This window comes from Parus major, chromosome 8, assembly GCF_001522545.3.
Source record: "Parus major isolate Abel chromosome 8, Parus_major1.1, whole genome shotgun sequence".
Taxonomy (NCBI): Eukaryota; Metazoa; Chordata; class Aves; order Passeriformes; family Paridae; genus Parus; species Parus major.
The window spans coordinates 13050493-13077809 of record NC_031777.1 but is presented as its reverse complement, the minus strand read 5'-3'; the positions used below and the strand labels follow the sequence as shown (position 1 = coordinate 13077809).

The following is a 27317-nucleotide window of genomic DNA, read 5'->3' as shown; positions in this document are numbered from 1 at the left end:
GAGAAGATTCAGCAACAGCTAGCAGGAAAGTTTATCAGGTGCTCCAGAAGATTTACAAGTCTCCTGGAGAGAAGGAAGGAGGGATACAAACAGATAAAAGGAGAACAGCAGCAGCAGGTAATAATATTTCCTCATCAAATCATAACCCACAGCCATGGAGAAGAGGGTGTGAAGTCTGAGCATGATACCTGAGGAAAATACTGGCCCTATAGACATCATCTCTTACTTCCAGATTGATTTGCATTTCTATTTTAGTCTGTCCTACAAAGCTGGTTTTTTTCCCAGGCTTTACAAAGTTGACTGGAACGTCATTGTATGTTTGTAAATAAGATTAGCCAAATGGCTCATGATACAGAATAGGGACATGCACATTTGTTAAGGACTATATAGAAATGTGCAGTCTTAACATAAGTACGCTGTTTTAAATATAGCCACAAGTCCTTCACTTTTACAGAGGCCAAAATAACAATTTTTACCCAATGTTACTTCCGATAGATCAGATGAGGTACTGTCTGAGACCTTAACTTAGGTAAAAATTCTCCACCTCAAAAGAAGTTAGCAAGTGAGTAGCTGCCTCTGTCTTTCTTCAGATGGAAACTGGAGCATTGAAACTACATAATCACAAGCAATGCACAAGAAGCTCAACAAAAACCCATGCAAAGAACTTTTAACGTGAAGCAGCAAGTACTAACCTTTGCTTCAGTAGCCAAAACATGCACCTACCTTTATAAACTAGTCAATTTACATATATACACATACACATGTATACATATATAATGTGAATCTGTACCTATGTAAATAGATACACATCTACATATATTTTAGGTCAGCCTCAAACTATGTATTTACTTAGGTTTGGAAAAACAGGACAATAAAAAGAAAAAATAATCTGAAGCTTATCCTTTGTCTCAAAGCTAGTAAAAATACACATTAATTCTGCTATAGAATCTACCCTATGCCCAGAACAGTTCTACATCTCCTTAATATGCACTTACAGATACAGCTGCACTTGAACTTTTCCCCTATGCAGCTTCCTTGAGTAAGATCCACAATTTCGCCTGAGATAAATCTTTCATTATAAAAGAAATTGTCTCAACTACCAGTATGTCTAAAGAATCATCTTGTTCACAAATAATGTTCCTTATGTTCCTATAATGTGCTGCATTATGAAAGCATATCTAAGCATTTGAGGGTGCTGTAAGAAAAAGGATAATTATTCTAGCTTATTATGCCTTTATTTTATTACTATCAACTTTTTTTTTTTTTTTAATTCATTAACAAAGGCAACCACAGGCAATACTCAATAGTACAAACAAAGAATTCAAGACATTTGCATGTCCTACCTACCTCAGTAGCAAACTGCTGCAATCCACCAATATTAATTGGTCCTTCCTCAGTGGCATACAAATTGCAGCCACCAACACAGAGATCTGATGTTGGACACACCATTCCACATGTCAGCCCAAGTGGATTGTCAGAAAGAATCATTTTGGCAGCTCCATAGTAGTTCTGAAGGAAAAAGAGAAAGGAAGAAGAAATAAAAATTACAGTCACATACCAATGAAGCAAAAATTCAAACCTTCAAGAATTTTGTAATTGAATAATATATAAATATATATGATAAATAACACTGACATTACTCAAATGTACTCTACATGTTATACAAAATTCCATCAAAGACACTGAGAAGAAAGTCAGCAAAAACTGTAGATTATGGAAGGGTAAACTTTTGCTTTTTCGCTTGCAAAATGCTTACAAGCATCTTCAGTCTGAAGTGGTTGTAGGATTTTTAGTAGCTTAACAAATCTACCTTCAAAAACTACAATTGTTGCATTATGTGCTTGAAAATATTCTCTCCATTTCTAGGTCAATTGGGCAGTAGCTGAGTTGCAACCCTTGTTACAGGTATGACCAGAAAGTGCTGGTTACATTACCAGTTCTTTATGACACAGGAATGAAAAGCTTATTTTACACATCTGTGCACACTATCTCTGTGGATATTCCTGTCCTTCACACCAGAGCAGTATGCCAATTCTCCCAGACACATGATGAGAAGACTTTCCATTTAGTCACCTACAGATACTGCACTACTGAATTCTTTTCTGAACTCTTTTTTCTCAACACATACTGATCAGGGCAAGCACTAATTCTCCTGTTTCCTTAAATTATAAACTAGGGAACTGATTAAAGATGTTGCCTATGATTCACAACTTCAAAGACTCTCAAAATACAGTGGACTTCTTCTGAAAAGGAACAGTCACCAGATACATGAGAACTAGCAAGAATTCTTTCCATAATAAAACTCTAAGGAATGGACCTTAGCAAGTTCCCAGTGTCTCAGGCCATGAGGAGACAACTGGTGGGTTTTTTCAGCTGGATAATTGTCTTAAGAGGAAGAATCAGAGGAAATGCCAGAAGCGACCTGAAAAGTGTCATTTAAAGGGAGAGAACTATTGACAGAAGTTCTGCACCTACGTTAATGAAATAATATTGTAATTAAAGCGAACTTTTTAGATACAGTATTTTATTATGTACTGTCAGTATAGAAGTGTAGTTAATAGTATAATTCTTCCTTCATTTAACCACTTTTCCCACCCCTTCTAAAAGTTCCACCAAGGAAAGTCCATGAAGATGGGTTAAATTTAGACCAGAAGACAATACACTACCCCATAGAACCAGCAAATAGCTGAGATTCCACAGAAGTTTCTTTAGTGAGAAATTAATGCTGGGATCTCATTTCAGCTCTCTCCACACTAGAAGTAACTGAGTAACTGAAAAACAGTATGTCTCCTTCCTCTTCCACCACCTCTTCCATATTCCAGTCTTCAATAATCATCACCAATAAGAAACTGGATTTTATAACAAAAAATACCTGTCCTTCACCTGTCCTGTCCTGTCCCACGACAGCTGACCCAGAAGAGAGAGAAGATGTTTAAGCACTGTGAAGTACTTGGTCACAGCAGACCCTGTGCAATGCCTGGGACTTTCTGTCAAGTAGGTTAATGCACACAGCAGTGTTTATTCAAAGCAAATACTTTGCCACATAGAGTGAGAATCCACTTAGGAATAAAAAGAGCAGTGTCAAATCCAACAATTTGACCAACAATGGTGTAGTGGTTTCACACTGATTGGCATTTGGGGAAAGACATAAGAAACCACCCATGGAAGTGATTTCTTCAAGAGAAGCTGCTGGGAAGAACCTCTGTGCCTACAACAGGCCAATAGCTGGCTCGTTCTGAGAACTGATAACATTTTGCACCACTGAGAAATTAGATCCACCTCTGTGAGATCCACAGTTTAAAACCACAAGCCCCAGAACTCTCTCTCTTTGCTTCCAGCCTCGAAAGGTAGTGGAGCTTTGGTGGGGCTGTCTGCAGATGTGCGCAGAGGCATCCATTGATGAAGCCAAGCAGATGTTGGAGTAGCTGTGATCCCATGAGATGCTTGAACAGAGAGAGAGATGAGAGTTGATTAATACTCTTTGCCCCTGGGGAAAGAAGAAGAAAACCTCTGTTCCCAGAGATGATCACAGAGACAGATGAAGAGAACCTTTGCCTTTGAACAACTCATCCTTAAAATAATACCCCTTGAGTTCATGGCCCATGAACACACCTCTAGGAGGACTGTGAAAATGGGAGGAATTTCATGATGCAGAACATTTTTGCCTGGGTGGCTGCTATTCGTGGAAATGAAAAGCCGTGAGAAAACTGTTTCTTGTAGAGGCATGAGAGGAGAAAACTCCTCTCCCTACAAGAACTGATGAAAGACTATTGTATAGTTGGCAACTGATTTAACATCCCAGGTTTTGTTTCTCCATTGTCAGTTGGGAAAAGTTGGGTAGGGGGAGGAAAGGTGTTCTGGAGGTTTTATTCTGATGCTTCTTACACTTGTAGTTCTGTTAAATCCTTAAGTTTTAAGTCTGTTTTGCCCTTCTCCTAATCCGTATCTCACAGCAAGAAATGAGTAAGTGCACTGGTGATTTTAGCCAGCACTAAACCTACCACACTATTTGGTGCGTTGGCCGGGATACTCAAATTGGTGGATCTAAACACTATAAATGGGTAAGAAGAATTTGGTTTGGGAGGTTCAAATTCACTGCAGGTATATTATTAGACTGAGCATGCAATTCTCTAAAGTTAAAACAGATCATACAGACAGAGATTACCAGGAAAATGGCAACATTCAACAGATTTATTTGCAAACATAACTGGACTCCATGCTTACAGTTGCTGGTCTACTGCACACCACGAGCCTCTGACCATCCCCTGGAAACACAAACCAGCTGCCTAGGTGTACTATCATGGGATTTCCTCAGACACTATTAAACCCCACTGAAATTCTAATCCTGGTTGAACAGGTAACCACTTTATACAACTGTTCTGAAGAATCTTCAGCCATTTCCCCTGCTAGTAAGACATTTTATTATCCCCAATTCTCATTTATCCCAATGCAAAGGAGTATTAGTTAAACTGGAATCATATGTATTAGCAAACAGTTTTGCTGTTTCAGATTAATTATACTGTTTTGATATCAGAGATTATTAGGGATGCTTAAAAAAAACCTGTAAAGACACTGCAAGCTCAATTTGACAGCAAATTACAGAAGTCCAGTTATATTGGAGATGTCACTGACAGAAATTTGCAGACAACAGAGGTGACAGTCAATGCAGGAGACCCACATCTTTCTGAAGCAACAGTGAGACCAGTCTACATACCCTGCAGCATCTTAAGTGACATTAGATGCCTGCTCCTCAGGCAATTACATCTAGCCATTCCTTTCTTCTACTCTAAAGGAATAATTACATATTAGTATTGGTGATTTTTCTCACTAACGCAAAGACAAAATGGTTTTCAATAAACTTTTGTTCTCTTTTATGTTTCACACATATTATAGTTTTCCTTCCTGTGTTGTCCACAATCATTACATTTATTACCTTCAACTCTGGTTCAATGGAGACAGAGTGCATTTCCATTTAAGCAACTTCATTAAGGATTTTCTACATTTTTCAGCGTTGTAATTAAAATCTATATACAGACCTAGTTATTATGCCTAGAAAGCAAAGCTTTTAAATATTCCTTTTTTTTAAAATTAATTTTCTTACATATATAAAGTAATATTCTCACTCTTGAGCGGTGCCAATACAAGCAATGTCAACACAGCTGGCACATCTTTTGCATTCTTTTGCAAGCTCAACCCAAACTTCAAGCACAGCTGTGCTACAGAAAGATAGGGTATGTTAAAGAATGAGTGACTTCAGAGATAAAGGCCCAGGGTCCATATGGTTATAGGACCAACATCAGTTTGTTAAGGGGATATTGAAGGAGATCTGTCTCAGAACACCATACCAGAGTTTGGTAAGAAGGAAGCTACAACTGAAGACTCAGTGGGGGTAAGGCCAGCTGCTGCTTAACTCTTACTTTGGGAGAAACGTGACAGAGTACATGAAGGTAGAGACCTGATTTGGGAAATTTGGGATATTGCTGTCTCCTAAGTTTCTGCTAGTTCAGCTGCTACTCCACTACCAGTGGTAGCGCCTAAAAAATAAGGAACTGCATCCTCTTCAAATAAGAGTACCAAAAACTATATAGTACACATTGCCATGCTAAATATTAAGACCTTAAATAAATTGTACCAACCGGTGTGTATCTTCTAGTCTTAGCACCTGAAATAATTTTAACAATAAATTAAAATACAGACACATTTGAGAACAGCAGAGAAGGCTTCTGCACTGCTTCACTATCATGTTCCAACTGTGCTAACATGGTCACACCTAGAGATGAAATGGAAGCACAGGTTGGGATCGGATTCGGTTTCCTGGTCTGTCAAAAAATTAATTAGTCTGTGCTAATTTTACCATAGGTAAATTTACATCATTCTCTCAGAAGAGCTGCAGTTCCCTCATTCTCCTCTTCTACCTTCCTGAAGATCAGTGTAAGCCCAGTTCCCACTGCCACAGTTCCTGCCCACTGCCAGTGAAAGGATATTGCCATGTGCTGCTACCACTGCTGTGCAGCGGCTCGAGAGCAAATCCACCTGCAAACCTCCTGCCTGCCAGGGCACGGGGCACAGTGGAGGCTGGGCTCTGGGCAGGACTTCCTGTGCCTAGCTCTGAGCTGCTTCATCTCTTTGTCCTTCTACTCTATTTAATCACTTATCCTACCTTTACTGTGCAATTATCTAATGTACCAACCAATCAGAAAAACATTTTACAATACTTGACAAAAACTGGTGGATAAATTCAGTAAGTCTAGTAAGTTAAGCTGAGTGGTGTTATACAAACTGTGTCACAAAACTACAAAGCATTGTAGTACAATAATAAACGAGAGTTTGTAGTATGTGTATAGTATCTTAGCTGTTTAGTTACACAAACACATCGTGCTTATGCAGCTTTATCCTTTTTAAGCTGAAAACATGTATTAACAATCATTATATTTATCAGTGACATGAAAAGTAAAATATTCATAGAATATTCACATCTAAAAAAAAATATTGATCACATCATTTCACAACACTAGCATGTAGTAGGCTGCAGATAAAATAGATATGCAGAGATGCAGACCTAGCAGGCTGGTAACTACGCATATGTTGTACATGAGAAAGGATCATAATTAAAGGGAGACTGGCTTCATTAAAATGACACAGTTACTTCAGTACATGGAATAATGCAAGCTACCTTAACAGTTTGGAGTAATTTTTGTTTAAATAATAAGATGACTCAGTTGGCCAGTTTCTTACAGACGTCACAGAGGAAGCAAGTCTAAAACTAGAATATTTCTGAATTTTTTAATGAGATAAATGTCTGTTCCTGCCTTTGTTTACAGAATCTTTTTTCCTGTGCACTTCCATAGAAATAAATTAATCTAACTGGATAAAATGTTTTGTGGTTTCCTACATCAAAATGTCAATAAATACTACACTGCTAACACAGGGAACAAAAACAAGCCTTAAAGAGATATCAATAATCAGAGGAAAACAGGCAGAGGAGGATCTCCACATGTATCATTTGGAAGCATTATATAATTTGCATGCAAATTAGACTGTTTTTTACTTGAAAAAACCTATTAAAACACATAGGATCAATACTGAGAGACCAGAAGAAATTGCATTTACTATCAGGAAATGCTTATAGCGTCCTTTCTTTCGATTCAATTTGAGAGCTTTTTAAACAAATTCATTATGCATCAGGGTGCTTCAATATTGCAGTTTTTCTGAAAAACAATGAAGAATATGCATTATTATGCTTTATGCAATAAAAATTAATACACTGACTTTATCAGAATTTGGAGACAGCGTGAGTACTTTAAAAGGAAAGAAGAAAAAAGTCATAATTTCTTTTTCATCTGGATTTAAGCTTAAAAAAGGGAGACACAGCAAAATACATGGAAAAATATCACCACCTCCTATTCTAGTTCATGTTCTGCAATGGCTTTAAAATTTACTCAGTATGTATTGGATTAAAATATTTCCACAGACCGAAGAGTCACTATTTAAAGTACGTTGTTATATAAGGAGCATTTTTCACACTGACACACACCAGTTCAAATATAACAAGAAACGCCCTCAGTCTGTCAGCCCCCCCAAATATCTTCCGAAGAAGAATGAACAAAACATAACAGCAACTTATCAAATCATACATATTCTATATTATAATGCTGATGATTTTTAATCAATCCAGAAATCTTTCACATCATTTGACTTGTGTCATCATAACAGGACTGTAATTTCACACAGTGTCACTATCTTCTTATGAAAAAGAACGGAAGAAATATCTTGTACTGTCATTTTGTCCTTTGTAGTCTAGAATGTGAGAGATTCCTTAATTGACATAGTGTCATCGCAAAAGTCTATTCTACATAATTACACTACGGCAACTGAAACCAGCTGTCAGCCATTCCATTACACTAAGTACAAACAGACATCTCAAGAAAAGTCACTGTTTCATGTGCATCAATTTAACATCATTCCTAATTTTTCTTTTAAATGTTTTTTTTTTCCTTATTATTTTATTTAGTGACCTGAAATACACTACGATTAACCGAGAAAGCTGAATAAAACAGCACTTTTGAAAAACCTGGAGCCTCAAAGTAGTACTTAAAGATTAATTGTGATGAATATCTGTATATAATTATTACCAGTCACCTAGGAGCTTTCTGACTTCCACAATCCTTCATTGTATTAACAGTACCCCACCTACGGTATTTTACATATGAACTGTGACTCGTCGTTTTCTACAGTCTGCAGTGGCATATAGATAGCTTTTGTTAATTTAGTCAGAGTTCCTCTGGCACAGAAAAAAACCCATCATTCTGTTTTTCTCACCTGTCATAATCCTATGTCTCTCAACACCCTTTCTCTGTGGCAATCTTCTCTTCATTTATTCTCTCTTAGCAATTCCACAACTTTTTGTATCTTGTCTTCCTCTGTCTAAATACTTTTCATTTTTCTTATTTCTAGTGTATTACCATGAACATATTTTCCTTTACTCCCTCAATCTCCCAAACTTCAGATTCACCCTTGTCCCTTGGTATCTACCTCTTATCTTTCAGTTTGTTCCCTCTCTGATTTCTTCTTTGAAAAAACAGAATATCACTCTTGAAAATGCTATATGAATTTTCTTTGGTTTCATTTAAACCTAAAGATCCCTCTGAAACCCTAAAACTTACCCCCATGTTCCGCAAGTCTCTCTGTACTGTTCCCAACATGGATTTCTCCCTCCTCCATTTCCCCCCCAGTGTTCTGCACAGCCCAGGGACAACCTCCTATCCAGAGGGCAGCATGGCTTTGCTGATTTTTGGGACTGGGCTGTGTTTTGAATTTGTTTTCCAATGCAGAGTTTTTTATTTGGTTTGGGGATTTTTGGTGGGGCACTGGGTTCTTTTTTGTTGTTGTTGTTGTTGTTCGTTTTTTAATGCTGGTTTCCATATAGTCTGTTAAAAAGAGTTGATGTATCAATGCAAACCAGCTTATCTTTATTATTAAGGCATATGGGAGAAGATGGTCTTTCTGAGCACAGAAAAAAAATTGCAGAGTCAATGTCAGGAATCATTCTAATAATGCATGGCTTGAAATAAAAATGTGAGGGCTAGTCACAGAGGGCTCCAGCGACAAAGTGCATACATGTAACCCAAAAGATACTTCTGTACCCCCAGTTCTTCATTACAGACTGAGACTATAAAGGCTGAGTCACTCACTCCTTAGGCCTGTGCTGTGTAACAAACGTTGACATCCCTGTGTGCACCAACAGCTGTTTTTCAACGCTACTACTCAAACCATAAAGGTGTCTGGTAACAAAAAGCTCCAAGACTCTATCACTGAGCAGTTCAAAGGTAAAGCATGAGGAGCTGTTGCTTTCTAAAGGGCCACTTCTCTGGCACAGTTTTGCTGAACAGGAGAAAATCTATACACCCTACAAGTGTTCAGACTGAGAGATGCTTCTGGGAAATTGTAGGATTTTCTGCTGCTGTAAAACATTTGCTTGTGCCAGCCCTAAAGGACAAGTGCTAAAGCTCCATTTTACAAATTCCTTCTTGCTTTGACATCAACACAAGGAATGAAGGGTATAAAATCCTAAAATCATTCCTGGTACTACCTCAGGGCTGGGGGGCAAAACTTCTCCTGCAGCAGCTGAACATGTTTGGATTGTGTGTATTTTTTTCTTTTTAAAGAAACAAACAACTAAGACAGCACTTGTTCATTATAAGCAAGGAATACAGGTTTTGCAATGTGGTGGTATTTAAAGAGGACAGCTGGAAGTCAGAATACTTGTTTGCCATCTTCTGATGTTTAGAAACAAAAATAGCAACTGTGTGCCTGGTGAATTTGAAGTCTGATCTCTGAGAAACAGAATTGCAAGTAGTCTTTATGAACAGAGAAACACGAACTGGGAAGACACAATGGAATAGATTGTACCTTTATAAAGTGGAGTTGTAATCCAGTTTGTATGGAAAAAGAGAATGGAAGTTGTGGCCTAAACTCTACTGAGTCACAGCAGCTAACACAATACAGCAGAAGTGACATCTTTTCTCTCAAAGAGGCTCAAGGCTCATTGAGTCTGGCAATTCAATTACCCTCTCAACCCAGGAACAACCCTCCTCCCTTGTCCCTCTTCTACTCCAGAGCTCAGGTCTAATGGCAGAACAGTCAGAACAGCTACATTGTACATGGCCTGTAAATATCTAAAAAGCCTCAGGCTTAAGAGAACAAGAATCCCTGACCCTTTATGATTGCTGTAGCCATTTCCCAACAAAACAAATCACATACAATAGAGCTTTTTAATACCCAACAAAGTAAATCCTTTTCAGTTTACTGCTGTCTAAATAGTCTGTATTAATAATGAATCATGATTAAATAAATATCTGTGTGCAATACTGCTTACACAAGGATAAGGGCAGGGAATTTATTGAACACAGTCTTCTCTAAACAAGTAGAAGGGTAACCAGCTGAAACAAGCTTCTCAAGTGGGTGATGAGAGATTCAGAAGCAGGGCATGGACGTCAGTAAGTAGAAAATGTACCCCAATTCCCTGAATCTATTGACCTCAAACACCTGAATGTTCTATGTTTCACCTATTTATTTCTTCTAGAAGCTACCATACATATTTATGAGCTTTTGGATTACAAATGAAATTTTATTTATAAGATAAAAACAGAAAACAAATTTATCATATTGAAAACGATTTTCAATGATGTGCAAAATATCCTTGATCATCTTACACAAGAACTTCAGTGACAATAATACAGAAATTTTCATCAAGCTGAATATTCACTGCTGAATGATAATATCTAACTTATTATTTCAACAGAATTTTAGCAAAATGCATAACAAAGTAAAAAATTACAAACTGGTTCCATTAAAAACTATCAAAAATTATAAATGATATATTTTAGTGTTCAAAAGCACATCATTCTTGTCTTCTATCTGCTCTAAAAGCGTATGGTGCAGATACCGCCACAGCAGCAGAATGAGAGAGAGCAGATGATACCACAGAAGCAGCCATGGTAGTTGACTCTCACACAGATTCTGCCAGGTCATGACTTCAGGTGAATCATTTCAACTTTTGGTACCCCCCTCAAAACTTCCACCCTGTACCTTTGACAGAAAGCAAGGACTTTCAAAATGCAGTACTGTAAAAACAGGAGTACATACCTATAACTATAAAAATATTCCATTAATAAAGTAAACCAAAAGAATTTCCTGTTATTTTATGAATAAAAGAATTTGTTATAGTAGATATTTTATGCCAAAGGCATCAGAAACTAATATATCAAAAGGAAAATTCAACCCAGCAGCCTGCAGCCATCAAGTCAAGGCTGGGTTCCCTCTATGCGCTGTTAGTTTCCTTAAGTTGCTTGGGACATGAATTACAGGAGGCATAGCCATTGACATGGAGGCTAAAAATACAGAATTATAGAATGGGTTGGGTTAGAAGGGGACCTTGAAGATCATCTAGTTCCAAACCAACTGCCATGGGCATGCAGGACTTTCTCGCCTTGTTTCTCAGCCCATGAATTCAGCTCATGAATACTGCTAAGCATATCCCCGCCCCCCATCGGGTATTTTACTAACTTCCAGTTTTGGGAGGTTTTCTGGCTGTTTAGTTTAAAAGTCAGCATTAGAGCTGTTGCAGAGAAATGCCTCCACAATCTTGCTATGGAAGATTTCTTCTTATAGGGCAAGGAGAGAAGGAAGAGAATAAGACTGTATGTAAACTCACACTTGAAACTTGTATTAACAGAAGCAATGCTGATTTAGGCATGCGATTTCCCATCCTAACATCTTCAACAGCAGAAACCAAATATCCAACTTTTCAAAACTTCCTGTGTGTGAACGTTTCCTGTTGCCTACACAACAACTAGACATAAACATGAGGTAAAAGCAGTTACCAAAGCTGTGTTATACCTCTTATCATAAGTTTCACATTGGATACAGAAGATATTGATAGGTAGGGATAGGGTCCAAAACTACGTGCTATGATCACATTTCAGTAATAAAAGATACTTTGAGTTCTCCACAAAAAAAGTTGTATCTACTTAGAGAATAGTAGTAAGCTGCAATTCTTTTCTATAGCAGGATTTTCTGATAAAACAAGTGTGTGATCAGGTCACCTGCTCAGGGAAAAGCCAGTGTCTTACCACACACCTGCAGCTTCCAGGAGGATTCAAAAGTCATCATCAAACAACCAAAATTCCATAGGGTTGATCCACCCCACTGACCATATGACAGGTTAAATCTGGCCCTATTAGAATCAGTAAGCATGCACTCATTGGCTTCAGTATGGCAAAGATTTTACTTCAAACCTTCAAGGCATTTTACTAATATTATTAACATGGCCAAAATGCAACTCTCGAGGCTCTGTGGTCACCCCACCTTGATTGTCTCTGCTCTACAACAGAAACACAGAATGCAAAATGAATCTGCCTTTAAAATAACTTACCCTTTCCATCAAGTTACAAAGAGGCATCATATTTTGGAGGCTGTCAGAGTCTAAGAGACCCACAAAATTTATTGTACCAGGATGCTGCTGGTGTTAGTTCTTTTTCTGACATCGTCTTATGCAGGCTGCAATCCATCTTCCTCGGTTGCTTATTCCCAGCTTTATGTTTTGATAACTAGGTGCCTTTTCTTTCATCAGCAATGTATCACCCTATCCTACCCAAAGCAGTAGCATAATGAATCCTCCATAAGACCACCCTGGTAAAATACTTCATAAAATTTGCTTTAGGTTTCCTAAACAAACTACAGCGCAATGATCACAGAATCACTGGGTTGGAAAAGACCTTCAAGATCATTGAGTCCAACCCAGCCCTAACCTCAACTAAACCATGGCACCAGGGGCCACATCCAGGGATGGTGACTCCATCACCTCCCTGGGCAGACCATTCCAATACTTTATCACCCTTTCTGTAAAAAACTTTTTCCTAATATCCACCCTTGTGTCCTCTGGTTCTGTCAGCTGCTGCCTGGAGAAAGAGACCATCCCCCACCTCACTACAGCCACCTTTCAGGGAGTTGTAGAGAGTGATGAGGTCACCTCTGAGTCTCCTTTTCTCCAGCCCAAACAACCCCAGCTCCCTCAGTCGTTCCTCCCAGGGTTTGTGTTCCCAGCCCCTCACCAGCCTCGTTGCCCTCTCTGGACGCGCTCAAGCGTCTCAACGTCCTTCCCAAACTGAGGGCCCAGAACTGGACACAGAACTCAGGTGTGGCCTCACCAGTGCTGAGTACAGGGGAAGAATGACCTCCCTGCTCCTGCTGGCCACACTATTCCTGACACAGGCAGATGAGACAGAGTAGCAGTTTCATTACTGTACCTTTTCTGCTCGGTTTGCCTGCTTCACGATGCCTGAAGAGGTAATAAGCAGCAGTATGCCACAAACTATACTGTGGTTGCAAACAGATGCCTGCATTCATGAAAATAAATGCACCAGTGACAGGATACAGATTATGTATGAAAACAATCTATATGCATATATTGGGCATAATGCCAATTACTGCAAACCACAGCACCACGTAGTTATGTGATAATTCATACACACATTTTAGTATCTCCTCTTATCCTAATGTTTCTTGTTAAGGTGCAGAATTTACTGGTGTCTTCTCCGTACCACACAGTTCAGTAAAAGCAATTTGGCTGTTCACTTGCACATGGAAGTGCTGCTGCTGCTCACCCACTTCACCCAGAGTTACCTGTGTTGTCCCTTCCAGCTGCACGTAACAGCAAGAAATGTTAGAGCATAAAAAGCAGACAGACAATGTCTATAGCATCCTCAGTAGATTATGAGTCTAGTTGGGCTCATACAGATGTAAGTCACATGACAGCTGATGATTCCACTCACAGGAAGTAAGCTTTAAGAGGTATGGGGCAACCAATGTCCAGTCATCTCTGGGCTATCCCAGGTGGCCTAATAATTCTTGTCACATCAACTTTGCAGTAACCTTTATTTATTTCTCTTTATGACCATTAAAAGTAATTTGTAAACTACAATTCAGAATAATGTTTTTAAGATTTCATTATGATCTCTGAATAGTAGCCTATAAAGAAAGTGTACAGGACCTCCAAAGAGGGGGCCTGTTTATTCCTGTAGGATGTTATTAATAGTCCCACTGAGTGACTACACTTGCATTAAACAGAGCCTCTTACTATAAAGGAAAAGATAGTATTCCTTGAGATTATCATCTTTATATCAAATTTCTGCCCATAAGAAATTTAAATTATAACCACTTCTAAAAAAAAATAGAAAACCATCAACACTCCACCACACGCACCTTTAATGAAAGAAGAGGTTTGTAACTGTAATACCTCAGGTAGCAGAAAGGTTAAATAATGACATCATAATGCTCAGGTTTTTGAATACCATTGTATTTGAAAACCATCAAAACCAAAAACTTTATAGAAAAAGTGACATGAAGAAATAGATCTGCACTATACACTATCTGTATTGGCACAGAACAGAAGTAAAAATAATCAAAATTAGCTGACTCAAACTTCAAAATGTCTGTTCTATACACTTTATTTTGAAGACTTTCCAAAGATAAGCCTTGAAATGCAATCTCACCCATGAAATTGCAAGTAACTGCTGTTATCTCCCACCATGTACAACTGCAGGCCTGATTTTACCTTGTTTGCAATACTTGTGATGAATGACTTGATGTCCAGATTAGTTGGGCAACTCTTCTGACAGGGGGCATCTGCACACTTTAGGCATCTACAGGAATAAAAGAAAATGTGTCAAGGAGACATGGAATACAAGTCTTCCCAATAGCATAAGGTTTTCAAGTTAGCATGCTAAAAGATAGGTCACAAAGCAATAATGCATAACATTTTCATAGAATTTCTATCTAAAACCTCAATGCACTACATGATCATTATTGACTGTCATAAACACAGATTAGTTATGTTTTGTTGAAGGCAGAGGGTACCATTTACACACACACACAGACAACATCTGTAGAAGTATTAGGAAACCCTCGAATTACAGAGAAGTAATGTTTTCCCTGGAATCCATGATTGCTAAACTGACCAGTTCATTTTTCTATTTGAAAAAATCTGTGTTGTGAACCTAAACTTATTTACTAACTTCTGGAAGTCTCATTATGGATTAAATGCTGAATGTTGGACAATCAGACATACAAAAGCAACAGTATTTCCACAAAGGAAGGAATTACTTTTACTGTATGTCCAAAGAATAAGAATAGCTGCTGAATTTTCAAGTCACTTTTCTATGAATTTCCTGTGATAATTCTGTGACTTCTGGAAACAATTCAGTAGTCATATATATACTCCCAACCAAAATCCCTAAGACTTTTTTCTTGTAATTTCTAAAGACAAAACCTAACTAAGTAATAAGGTGACAAAACAACCTAAGTAATAAAGAATGATTTTCTGTTTCTGCATAGTCATACACAGGGGTGTCATGATCTGGTTGCTTGCACCAGTCCCATCTAAGGATTAAGTCCTCAGGACAGTCTACAAAACTTGCATTAAGCAAACCTAAAAAAAAAGATAAAAGTCAGCTGAAGGAGTAAAATGGTTCTCTATTAGGCACAAAAGTATTAGTACACAGCCTTGGTTTTATTATCAATGATTATCATAGGTCAAATGCCTCACTACTTGTCTCAGAATTCATTAGGTAATTCCAGATGCTCTTTTGCTACTGCTTTAGTAATATTCAGAATTAATGCAAATCGTGGATTTAATAAATAAAATTGGTTTTTACTTTTTATTTGAGCTCAGATACTTACGTAAGTTCCATAAGTCTACCTTAATTATTGTTACTCAGTGCTAGGTAACAACATTGTGGAACTGGATGAGACAGTATTTTTTAACAGAAAAGCTGCAAGTGGCCAGTGGACTATATACAAAGAAATGAAGAATCCATTAAAAGAAAATAAATGACTGGAATACCTGCAGCAAAACACTGTTCTAACTTTTTCAATCATACACATCAGGTTTTTGTTTTGTTTTGTTTTCTCAGTTAAGGGTGGAATATGAGAGAAAGGAAAATCTAGTTAAGTAGAAGATTAATTAGCCTTTCATCTAATTATTCATTATTATCTAGCTGGGTATTCCGGACAATATGGCACCAGCAAAATTTGAAGGCACATGAGCTAGTGGCTTATTGGATTTTCTCACAAGACCAGCCATGGAAAAAAGGATATACCAGAGGCTATACCTAAAGTAAATAGGTCTCACAGGCTGCAAAAGATGGGAAACCTGCACAAGCCAAACCTGGGTTCAACACCACACTGGGTTACTAGTTCAGCAAGGTGGGATGTCAGAAAAGCACCAGCTGGTTTAGCTGTGGCAGCTGAACATAACACTGCCCAGCACCACTTGTGACAGGTACATGTTAAAAAGGCCTTAACAAGGAAAGGTGGGACAGGGGGACCTCAAAAGGTTGAGAACACTGAGTCATGAGGATGCTTTTAGCATTCTAAGCAGACAAGAATTTCTTATTTGAAAGAAAGAAAAGTTCTAGTACTAGAAGCCAGCAAAAAAGATGTGCTAGACAAAATAACACCAGTATGAGGGCTCAGTTGAGCAGTTTGCCTGTGTAGGCAGTAAGGAAATAACAGAACCCAAAAATCATACAATTAAAAAAAATCCATTCCATTAAGACTTTTCACTTTCCTCAGTGTGGTTTTCTTTAAAATACAACAGTCCTGTGTTCAGAATCAGAGGAAGCACACTGAACATAAAACAGATTCTGTGGAGTATATATAGAACAATCTCATGTCAAAACTACATGGCACCTGGCAGGATAAACTGTGTACAGATTACTCATTCAGACTAGCAAGCATCTTTACCAAATTATTTCTCTTTTGATTTTTGAGCTGCTTCACAAATAACAGCTGTTGAAAATGTCAGCTACTGGGAGGGGCAGGTAATGCAAACTTGAATGTGAGCTTTGGGAAGGAGGGGAGTGTGCCATGAATATGCCAGTCCAGACTTTCTCTTATAATAATACCATCTTCCAGGCACTCTGCAGACTAAAGTGCACCAGGCTGCCATTAATCCCACTTATCACCATGACAGCTCAGTAATTACACTCCTGCTATAGCTAGGTACTGTAAGGTACTGTAGTCCTAATAAAACATCAAGCACTGTGCTGAATGCATGCTAGTGAGGTGTTTTATTAAACTTGGGGGGTTGATCATCAACTGACATTAGTGTTGACCTATTTTTCTCTCTGATAATAAATTATCCTTTGACCATACCATCATAGATATTACAGAGTGCTTTTACCGTACAAAGGAGCAAAGGTATTGCATTCTGGCAAATCAGGCAAAAAGAATAAATAAAGTAGTAGAGTTACACACCAGAAAGTTATTACATAAATTGCTGCAAGTGATTGATCCTTTCAAAAATCACAGGCAAAATACCCTGCTTAAGGAATACACGAGCAATTTCCACAAGCTTCAGTTCCACATGCATATACCCGAATGGAGAAACATTAAGCATTATACTTCCTTTCTTTTTCTTCAACTGTCCTCCTACACCCTGAGAAATTTCACCTTTCATTTTACAAGGTTATTTTACTACTATCATTTTGGTTCAAAATATTATAAACAGATAAGAAATTTAGATTAAATGTTTCTAATTCACCTGTTAGCTCCTAGCAAAGTAAATGAAGAGGTGCGTTCTCACTACTAAAAAAACCTCAACATTCTGGACTACATATGGACCTGTGCTAATTTGAGAATATCTATCTCAGCATTTCTTAGTAAAAATGTAGGAAAAATCCTACCAACTATCAGAAAACACCCTATATGATGAACTTTTCTCCCATTGTTCATGGAACTGCATCTCCTTTAGAAACATATAGGCTGTTTTGAGTCTTATAAGACACTACATTGACTTCACATGCATATTAATTTCCATATAAAAGGCAACACCACAGTCTTTGCACTACAGAAGATAAAAGGAAGCCATAGCCAAGACTAATTTTCAGTTAATAGCTTTTGTTGTATATTTGTTGAAATATTACCCAGTATTTTATTTTAAAGTTAAAATATCTGACCAACAGTCCCATTTCCAGCTATATGCCAGCTCTTAACGCACTTTTGCTTCTAAACAAAGAAGGGCAATTTATTTGTATTGTTACCTAAAAATGAAGCCAACAATTGTCTATATAACTGGCAATAAAATCACCTGAAGTGCAATCACATGAATGCTGAAAGGCCAGGGGTGAAACAGATAATCTGGAGTAATATTTCTCAACAAAATGTAGCTGATAACCCATCAAATCTTTATGTATCACAAAACAGACCAAATAACCTTTATTATGGTTACTGTTGGCAGAGGTTTAGAAGTAAATTAAATCCTAATTCGTTTATGCAGGTTTCTGCAGGACATAAACAGTCATTTTGGAAAAAGGCTGCCAACTCTATTACTTGTAGAAATTTCTAAAACTTCATACACTGCTCAGAGAAATAGTATGTACTTCCTGAGGCCTTGGTCAATTAACTTTAAGAGAATGGTAGAGCTAATTGCACCCAGTAAATAAGAGGTCTGTTTGAGTAGGAGACCCAACTTGGACCCAACCAAGACTCTTCTTAGTTCCAAGTCTCTCACGCCTCTCTAAACACTGAGCTGGAGACAGTAAGCACTGAAATAAGAAAGCTGCACGTCAGGAAGAAATTAATCTATTATTTCTAAATAAATCTAAATCCCAAGTTGAATGGCCCTTGCCTTTGATGGCAGAAGTGAAAAGCATTACATAGATTTTTCTCTTGAGGTTAAATCCTTTAATTACTTATGGCTAATCCTGTAGAATTTAGGCTTTCTTCTCCCCATTTGGTCATGCTTCTTACTGTACTAAAAGAGGGTCAAGGACAAACCTAAACAGAGATTTGGATGTATATAGACTCATTTAAAAAAGGTAAGGGAAGCCAGGAAAAAGATCCACTACTTAAATGGTAAGCCATTGGAGACAATCTACTGCTGGCAGCTGAAAAATAAAAAAATTTTAAAAGTGCCATTATTTTCCTAATTAAAAACGAACAAACAAACGAAAAAACACACACCCAAAACTAACATTCACAGAGAAATATCCCATGTCCTTTTGTCTTTGTGTTCACTGCATTTCACAATGGATAGAAGAGGAGAAAATGATTATAAAGTAACCAGGAGATGTTTTGCCAGGTTTAAATACCAAAACATCATAACAGTTGATACATGGGTTTGATGAGTACCAAAGACAAATGATACTTACAGGAATATTCAAAGTCAAGAAAACAGAAAAAGGCCATATGCAAGGCCAAAACTCTGCTGTGTAAGTACAATGTGGCAAAGACAACAAAATCATAAAATAGAATCAACTATGGAAACAACTTTGGACTACAGAAAAAACAAATCTAATTGCCAAGAAAAACCTCTGAACACAAAGGGCACCAGAAACTCTACAAAACACAGCAATACAGACAAGTAGATATCCTGGTCCTGGATATGTAATACTGGGAGAAAGATAGTAGTCTTTTAGGTTACATTACAAAATGACATGTGAAAAATTCTATTTGTGAAAAAAGGTCTGGCCTGTGAGCAATGCATAGGAGCCATAAGAAACAAATCATTCAGTACCATGTAAATTGGAAAATCTAGTTCATATCTATAGAAAGACTCTCACATTGTCACTGCTGCCTCTTCAGTCACCTGAAGTCCTGTAAGCCTTCTGCAGATCCATTAAAAAATGGCACTACTTCTCTCTCAGTAAGTTCATCTGACTAGAGGAAGTAAATTTTAAATAGAGGCTTTCTACAAGATTAGAGACAGACATGGCATTGCTGCTGGCAGTACAGGACGTGTAAGGGAGGTGCTTTTTTATCAAAAAGAAGAAATGATCAGAGTTGAAAGTAAGTCTTCAGACACAAAAACCTCCTACCCTAGTGCAGAATAATGGCACTTACAGACAAGGTTATTTTTGGACACTTAAGAGGTGGTGAATCATATGGACATAGGCTCCAAATCATTCTATTCATCAATGCCTCATCTTTCTCTTTTCTTCTTTGACTCTCTACACAGCCATAATTCTTTTCTCATCTACTTCTGAATCCCCTTTGAGTGCAGGAACTCTCCTCTTCGCTTCTGCTTGGCTGTCTTCCTGTTTTCTGTAGTCTTTCTTCCCCATTCATCTGAAACTTTTTCACTTCTCTGTCCTGTAACTTTTTGTCGTCTTTCACCATAACTTCATTTTAATGGACAATGTTGGTAACATAAAAAAAAAGCCAGTGTCTGCCATCAGGTATCTATGACAGTGGTGTAGGAAAGTGTGCACCAGTCACTTTACAGTCCCATCTTCTGAGTTGTTGTCAAGTATCATCCAGCCCTTCAAAACCTCAATTTCTGCAGTAAAACTGTCATTGCCTAATGTCATGTCTTCTGCATACTTTGGACAGCACTATCTTGGTCTGTGATCAAACACACAAATAGAGCCTAGCAGAGGAAAAGTATGTTTGTGGAATTCCCTCTTAACCCCTTGATGAGCAGTGAGAACACAGATGGCCTCTGTCCACACTGCACCGTGGGCACCAGCCTGCTCCACGTCAGTTCACGGGAAGTTATAGTCTCCTTAAATTCCTCCTGTCATTTTACTGGGACAAAGAATTTTCCACAAATCATTTTTCAACATAACCTAAAAGACTGTTGCCTTTCACCCATTTAATTTATATAACTTGTATATCATTATTTTAATCGTATTTCTCCAATTTATAACATTGCTGCATAAAGCTGTTATATAAATTAGAAGGATTAAAAATAGAAAACACAGTTCTGCTTACAGAATACTGTAGCACAAAGCATGCATATCAGCTCATGCCAAATCAGAAAAACTGTATCATCCTTTTGGCATATTGGAAATCAATTTTTTTTATATTGATGGTGAAAATAATTTCAACCATCCATTACAGCAATGTTAATTCTAAGCATGGTCCCCTTTTCTTGTTTCATAGTAAGCATTAAGAAAATGCTGTTTTTTCAACAGTATTAATCCACATTCAAAATTCATTAAATTTTCCCCGAAAACCTATGTCTAGTTAAAGGCTTTATTGTTGCCAACAAAATATTTCTATTTAAATCCTAAAGTTTTTAGAGTTACAAAACCCAATTATTTAAAAGTCAATCTGCAACTTCTCTGTTAACACTCATTAAATTTCACACTACATATTAATTCGTATTTTCTCAACACCATAGGAATACAATATAGTTTCCTGCTTATGATAATAAACTTGATAGTACCCATACTACTCCTGTAGTGCAAAAGACACACAAGAAACCCACTTGTTGATAAAACACTGATAATACCTATTTAGACCTTGCACTGTGCTCTTTGAGTCCTTGAAAGCAGCACTTTGCCCGCCAAACCAGCCACTTGTGGCCCGGCCACACCTCGCCTTATGGAGCTTTTTAAACGGGTACATTTATGTTCGCCACAACAGCGATCCCTTTCACATAAGAGACAGCTGTTACACAATGTTCAATATCCTTTTAATCCTCTATAGACTGTAGACAGAAAGGTTGACAGAACTGACAGTTTTTATTATGGCTTGTCCTGTACACAATAATCTTCTTTCGCCTGGACTACTCTCCCAGAAGTGTTACAGATTTTTTGAGTTATATCAAGTCTCCTTTCTAGGGTTTTTAGGAAACAAGAAATTAGTTTTATGTGGTATGATTCTTGTCCTGCGTAAATTACCTTTCCAAAACATGAATCACCTGTTGTCTGTTTACCTTAATGTCAACAAAACTCATCTGGGTTCACTTCAGGAAATATACACTTTACAAGTATAGTCAAAGATGTTTTTTCTCCCAAAATGCCTTCATCATCTATGCACATCATACAAATGCCACTCTGTTCAATATATCATTAATATCAGGAGCACAAATCTACCACTTAACTTGCATTGAAAATCTTGATTAAATTTAAGAATTACATATATAAACAACCTATGATACAATATAACCTAACTAAAATGCATTAATTGAAAATTTAAGAAAATGTTCTCAATTAAAAAATACAAACCCAGAAGAAATGGATTTCCTCACTACAGCACCACAATCTGTCTTGCAATTTAGGCATGCCAACAATTCTACCACAATCAACAGAAGAGTGGTTTAAACAGAGAACTTTTGTGGAAAACTAGTCTTGGGAAAGGCAGTAACAGCATAATGAGGTAAAGCTTCCTTTTTTAGAATCTGAGCACCAAAAATTTCCCCATCTCTCTCTTTTGCATCACCCTGCGATTATCCACAAACCTGACTGAATGATGATCTAGAACCCTGCCTCACAAGTCAGGCTGTACTGCTCTCTGCACACAATTTCCCAGCTCATGGTGCTAATATTAGCAAGGGGTAGGAACATGTGAGAAAAGGAGAAAGCGGGAAAAAGATCAGGAGGATTTTAACTTTGTTGGTGTCACCTGAACGTTTGACCCTACATGAAACATAACCTGGAAGCAGGCAAAAGCACAAATTAAATCACTGAATTTCAGATTAAAAATAAAAACTTCAAAGGTTCCAACTGCTCTTGTTTTCAGATTTGTAGAAACAAAAAGAATTATCAGCTTTGGCTACTACTACAGTTCAGAGCTCCAGAGAAAATTGAGAAGTCTGTCCTCTTTCCACTGACAACCTGATAAAGATACTTCTTCCAATGGAGGAGATAAGTCATTGACCCCAGCTGACCACCTTTCTCCAAGTTTTAAAACTTGGAAAGAAAGGCAGAGTTTCCTTAGTAAATAAAGCTCAGTCCTTCCAGACAGTGAACACTCCAGTTCATTATCAGACTGCTTAACTGTGCTCTATTTTAATATATGTAGTCCCCAGTGGGACCCAGTCAGACAATTCAATTGCTTATAATGAAAACGCTCGAGTAACTTCTCATGCCAGCCTCATGCAAGTCTTCTAGAAGTGACTTTCCAGCACTCAGGTGTCCTCACTCTTCCTCACCTTAAAACTGCTGCAGCTACAGAATTGAGGACCATGTGCCACTACTCCAGTCTTTTCCCTCTTTTGGAAACTGCAAGAATTCAGCAGAGGATTCTAAGATTTAATATTATGTCTAGAAACTGCACTTGCACAATGACTGTCTTTCATCCTCTCCCAAACGGAGAGGTTTGTCTAAGATACCTTAATAAGTGATACTGTAACTTTCTAATATGCTCTTCAGAAAGAAGGAAATCTGCCTGCTATTTCAGTTCTGATTTTCTATGCTGCAAATAATTGGTACATTTTTTAGTCCCAAAAAAATAATGTTACCCTGTTTGTAATATATAAGCCTATTTTTAAAAAGGTAGGATTTTCTTACATGCTTTGGTGTTTAAGATAATTATTTGGCTCTGCTTTTCTACCTTAAATTTACTCAAGAAGTAAAGATTCCAAACCAGCATCCTTTCAGAAAATTAAAAGAGCTTTATGACACAATTACAGAAATCACAGAGGGAAACTAGAGAAGTGAGCACAGAGTAAGACAAACCCTGAACAAATTACATTAAGTCAATGTTGTATTCTTTATACTTCAATATTTAGAAATAAATATATATTCATTTCTATATTTACCTTGAGTTTAAAGATATAAGTAACATTTTAATAGTAGATAGTTGAAAATTCAGTCTTAATGGTTTGCAAGAGGGAAATACACTAAGTCATTAAACTAACTGATTGGTCTTTAATGCACTATATCCAGATTTTGCTATAACCACCTTCACTAGGAAAATTTTTGTAACATTCATTCACTCATAGTATGATAATATGAATAAATGACATAACTGAAAGTCACTGTCCAGACTTCACATTATGTGAAACCAATATATAATTTAATTTTGTTTTAGCTGTGCATCTCCCGCACCTAAAAAAAGAACAAAAACAAAAAAACCAAATCTGAATCAAAGCAATAAAAAACCTCATGAAACAAACTAAATAAAGCAATCAAACAGACAAACATATATGGACAGAGCCTTTCTGTAGCTCACCAAATAAATTTAACATCTGACATCCTTGGTACAAGGCTGCCTCACAGAAGCACCCCACTGTATACTTGTACCTTTTCACAGTTGCATTCTCCCAGTGTAGAAATCTCCTCCATGCAAACTATTTAATTGGAGAGAGCTGTTCAAGCTTTCCAGTTTCACCAGGCTACATGGACAGAAGGCTGGACTACATGACCCAACAGGTTTACATAATCTTTGCAATTTCTCCTAGTATGCTGGATAATGGTTTTTTAAAATGGCAAATTTATGTCTGCTTATATATCTACAGCTGAGGTTTCCCACAGAGATAAGCAAACCCTAAAAATTTAAGAGTTCATGTCTGTCTCAAGTTATTTAGGACTAGAGGAGTGACATGAGTATTCATTTTCTGTATAAATTAAATCCTTATTTTAAGCACTTTACCAGGCACCCCAAAATTAGGATAAATAAAAAGGTATGTAGTTAATAGTATCCAAAGGATTTAAATATGAAATATATACAAGGATTTTCCAAGTATAACCACATAAAAATCTTTTAAAAACAGTCTGATTTCTGAGCACTACAGCATGGCCTCTTAGGTTAATGTATGTTGGCAAAGAAAATTCCATCTACTAGCTAAACGTAGAAAATACTCTGGACTCTCAATATCAAGAAGGCTTTGGGAGGGCAACTAGAGAATGATCAGTGTTTGCAAAAATAGGACAAGTATTTGTTGCTAAAAAGAAGGCACAAAAATCTTGCATTTAAGGTTTCACCTTTACAAGCTAAGCATGGAGAATTTTCACATCCTTTTTAAGAAGATTATATAAAAGAAAGTATTTGTCACATTTTCTCCCATACTGAAGTTAATGGCATAGGAACGAATACATTTCCTGTGATGGCTCAGCATTTAAGTGCTGTCTGGAAAATATTAATAGAAATGTGGGGTTCTTTTCAGAGAAACGCAGCTTTAAGAAATTTAAGGATGCATAAAAAAAAATCAGTCATCTGTTGGTTTAAGATAGTTTGAGAGATCACTTGAATTTCTGGCATTGTTGTCCTTTGTACATGCTCAAATTGTTAGACCTAAATCAAATACAGCAATCCCGGGACTGTAAATGTAGTGTGGCTGAAAAAGCACACTTTTCCCATTTCCCAAAGGCATTGCATTTTCAAAAACCTGCTGGAAGGATTTAAATATTCTCTTTTGGTAGATAGTTTTGCTTCCTACAAATGAGCAGATGTCTGCCTTTTGGCAATTCTCTTTTATGCAGTTATTTGAAAACAATTACAGAAAAATATTAAAATTTATATATAAAAAAATACTCCACAAAGATCTGCATTTCTCAGACTAGTCACACATATATTTCAGAAAGGAATCAGTACAAAATGCTTCTTCTCCTCCATCCGCCATTAGTACCTCCTCTACACAAAATCACAGAGTACACATTACCAATTCCCCAACTGTTCCTGCATCCCAGAATTAGATGTTCTGAATTTAGCACTGCTCCTTCTAACCCAGAAGCATTAGTTTTATGAATGTATGATAACTTCCAGAGTTTCAAACCTCAGGATTTACAGGTTCATATGACGCAGCCCTACGATACCAACACAGTCACAGGTGTAGCTTACTTACCAGTGTCTCTCTTCCTTAACACTGAGGGCTGCCAATTGTTTCCTTTACTCCAGGTGAATGCCCAAAACTGCTGGCTGCAAACTCAGACAGCTCTTAATAAATTTCTCGGCAGTAAGAATCCTGAAGCTCTGTACCCATGCCCACAAATTAAGCCAACAAGAGAACCTCCCTGACAGCTACCACTGTCAGTCTGCTCCATTCCTGCATCCCTGGCTCCAGGATGTCAGGAGGCAAGCCTGCCTATTGTTCCTCCTGTCCTTGGCCAGGGTCTGTTGACAGCAGAATACATTCCAATTTGGGGTTACTGCAGACCAGTAAGAGTTTTGATTATGAATGATGCTGCTGCTTTATCAGATTCCTTTCTGTCAGGACTTTCCCAGTTAGCAATTTTAAAAGCAGTTAGCTCACTTTCATGAAGGTATCTTGATACTGGCTTCCAAATTTTAAGCAGGAGAAGGAAAGATGATTCGTGTTAGAATCCCACTCCAACCTCATTTCAGGTGTATTCAGGGGCTGTATTTTCAGCAATGGGCTGGATGGTGTTAAACATTGCTCAGCCAAGAAAGGCTCCCAAAGATACTACAGCTACTTAGGTTTCATCTTCAGCCTCTGACTGAAGTCAGTCAGTTCAACAAAGAATATCAATATAAATTCAAACCAACACTTGCGTGTTTGCTGTGCTGTCAATATGTGTTCAAGCACAGAACACAAAGCAATGGAACAAAGGATAACAAATGCAACTAAAGGGTGTCACTTCTAATTTAGTCAATGCAATTTGTTTTTCTTTTGCAAACCTAGAATAGCAGAAAGATAGAATTATCCACTCTTTAATTTCCCATTTCACTAAGTATGTGAAATGTACTACTACTCACCTTATGACTGCAAACAGTCATAAGTCAAATTTCTTGGAAATAACCTCTACTTATTGTTTCCTACAATGTATCAAGTTTTGCATAACCACATGGGATATTTTTCCAATCATAAGAAGTCTGTCTATTTGGAAATTAAGAGAGAAATGAAGAACAGTAAAAGCTCTACCTTTTTTTTCATCCCTTCACTTCCTTATCCATGACCAGCCTCTTCAGCCCCTTCAAAGAGCAGGAGCTTTTCAGTGAGACAGGAGTTTGACAGTTATCACTCAAAGAGAAAAAAATTTAAAAATTTAAAAATCAATTCCCAAAATGCAGAAAACAATTCAACCAGAGTAATTAAGAGCAGAGTTCCTGACAGTGTTTTGGAAGATCTCTCTAGAAATCCATTTTGGTGTTTTACACATGCTAAGATCCAGCAACCTAAGTTATACTCTTTTGCTTACAAAACATGACCAGGCAAAACTCTGTCCACAATTCAAAACAAAAGCAATAGAAATATGCAAAATCTATTATGCACGGCAATACAACCTTCTCAGTTTTCAGCGAAGAGGAGGGAGTGACACTGCTCTGGAAAAATGCTCTACTGATAGCTCAGCATGATCTTTCCTAAAATATACTTGAATATGTTTACTAGCACTGTGCAAGATGATGTACTAGCAAAAACAGTTAACACTGAAGCACAAATGTCAAAACAGACTAAGAACATTATGTGATACATTATTCTTTTTTTATTGTGTTTGTTCACTTGCTAATTTGCACGATTCAGTAATTCATAAAAGAGTCTCTCTATCATTAGTGCAACTTAGTAATTTTCTAGCACATAGTTAAAAATACACATCAAATTTATACTATACATTGCATGTGTGTTGCCT

General features: G+C 37.4%; 1 protein-coding gene across 1 annotated transcript in view; it reads right to left on the bottom strand.

The window, feature by feature from the left end:
* DPYD (dihydropyrimidine dehydrogenase) overlaps positions 1–27317 on the bottom strand; it is a 344164-nt gene that overhangs the window by 233846 nt on the left and 83001 nt on the right. Inside the window, exons 4-5 of the mRNA XM_015635812.1 lie at positions 14615–14702; positions 1348–1509 (exon numbers count right to left, since the gene is read on the bottom strand). Coding sequence (XP_015491298.1) covers positions 1348–1509; positions 14615–14702 — 250 coding nt within the window. The remainder of the gene's footprint in view (positions 1–1347; positions 1510–14614; positions 14703–27317) is intronic.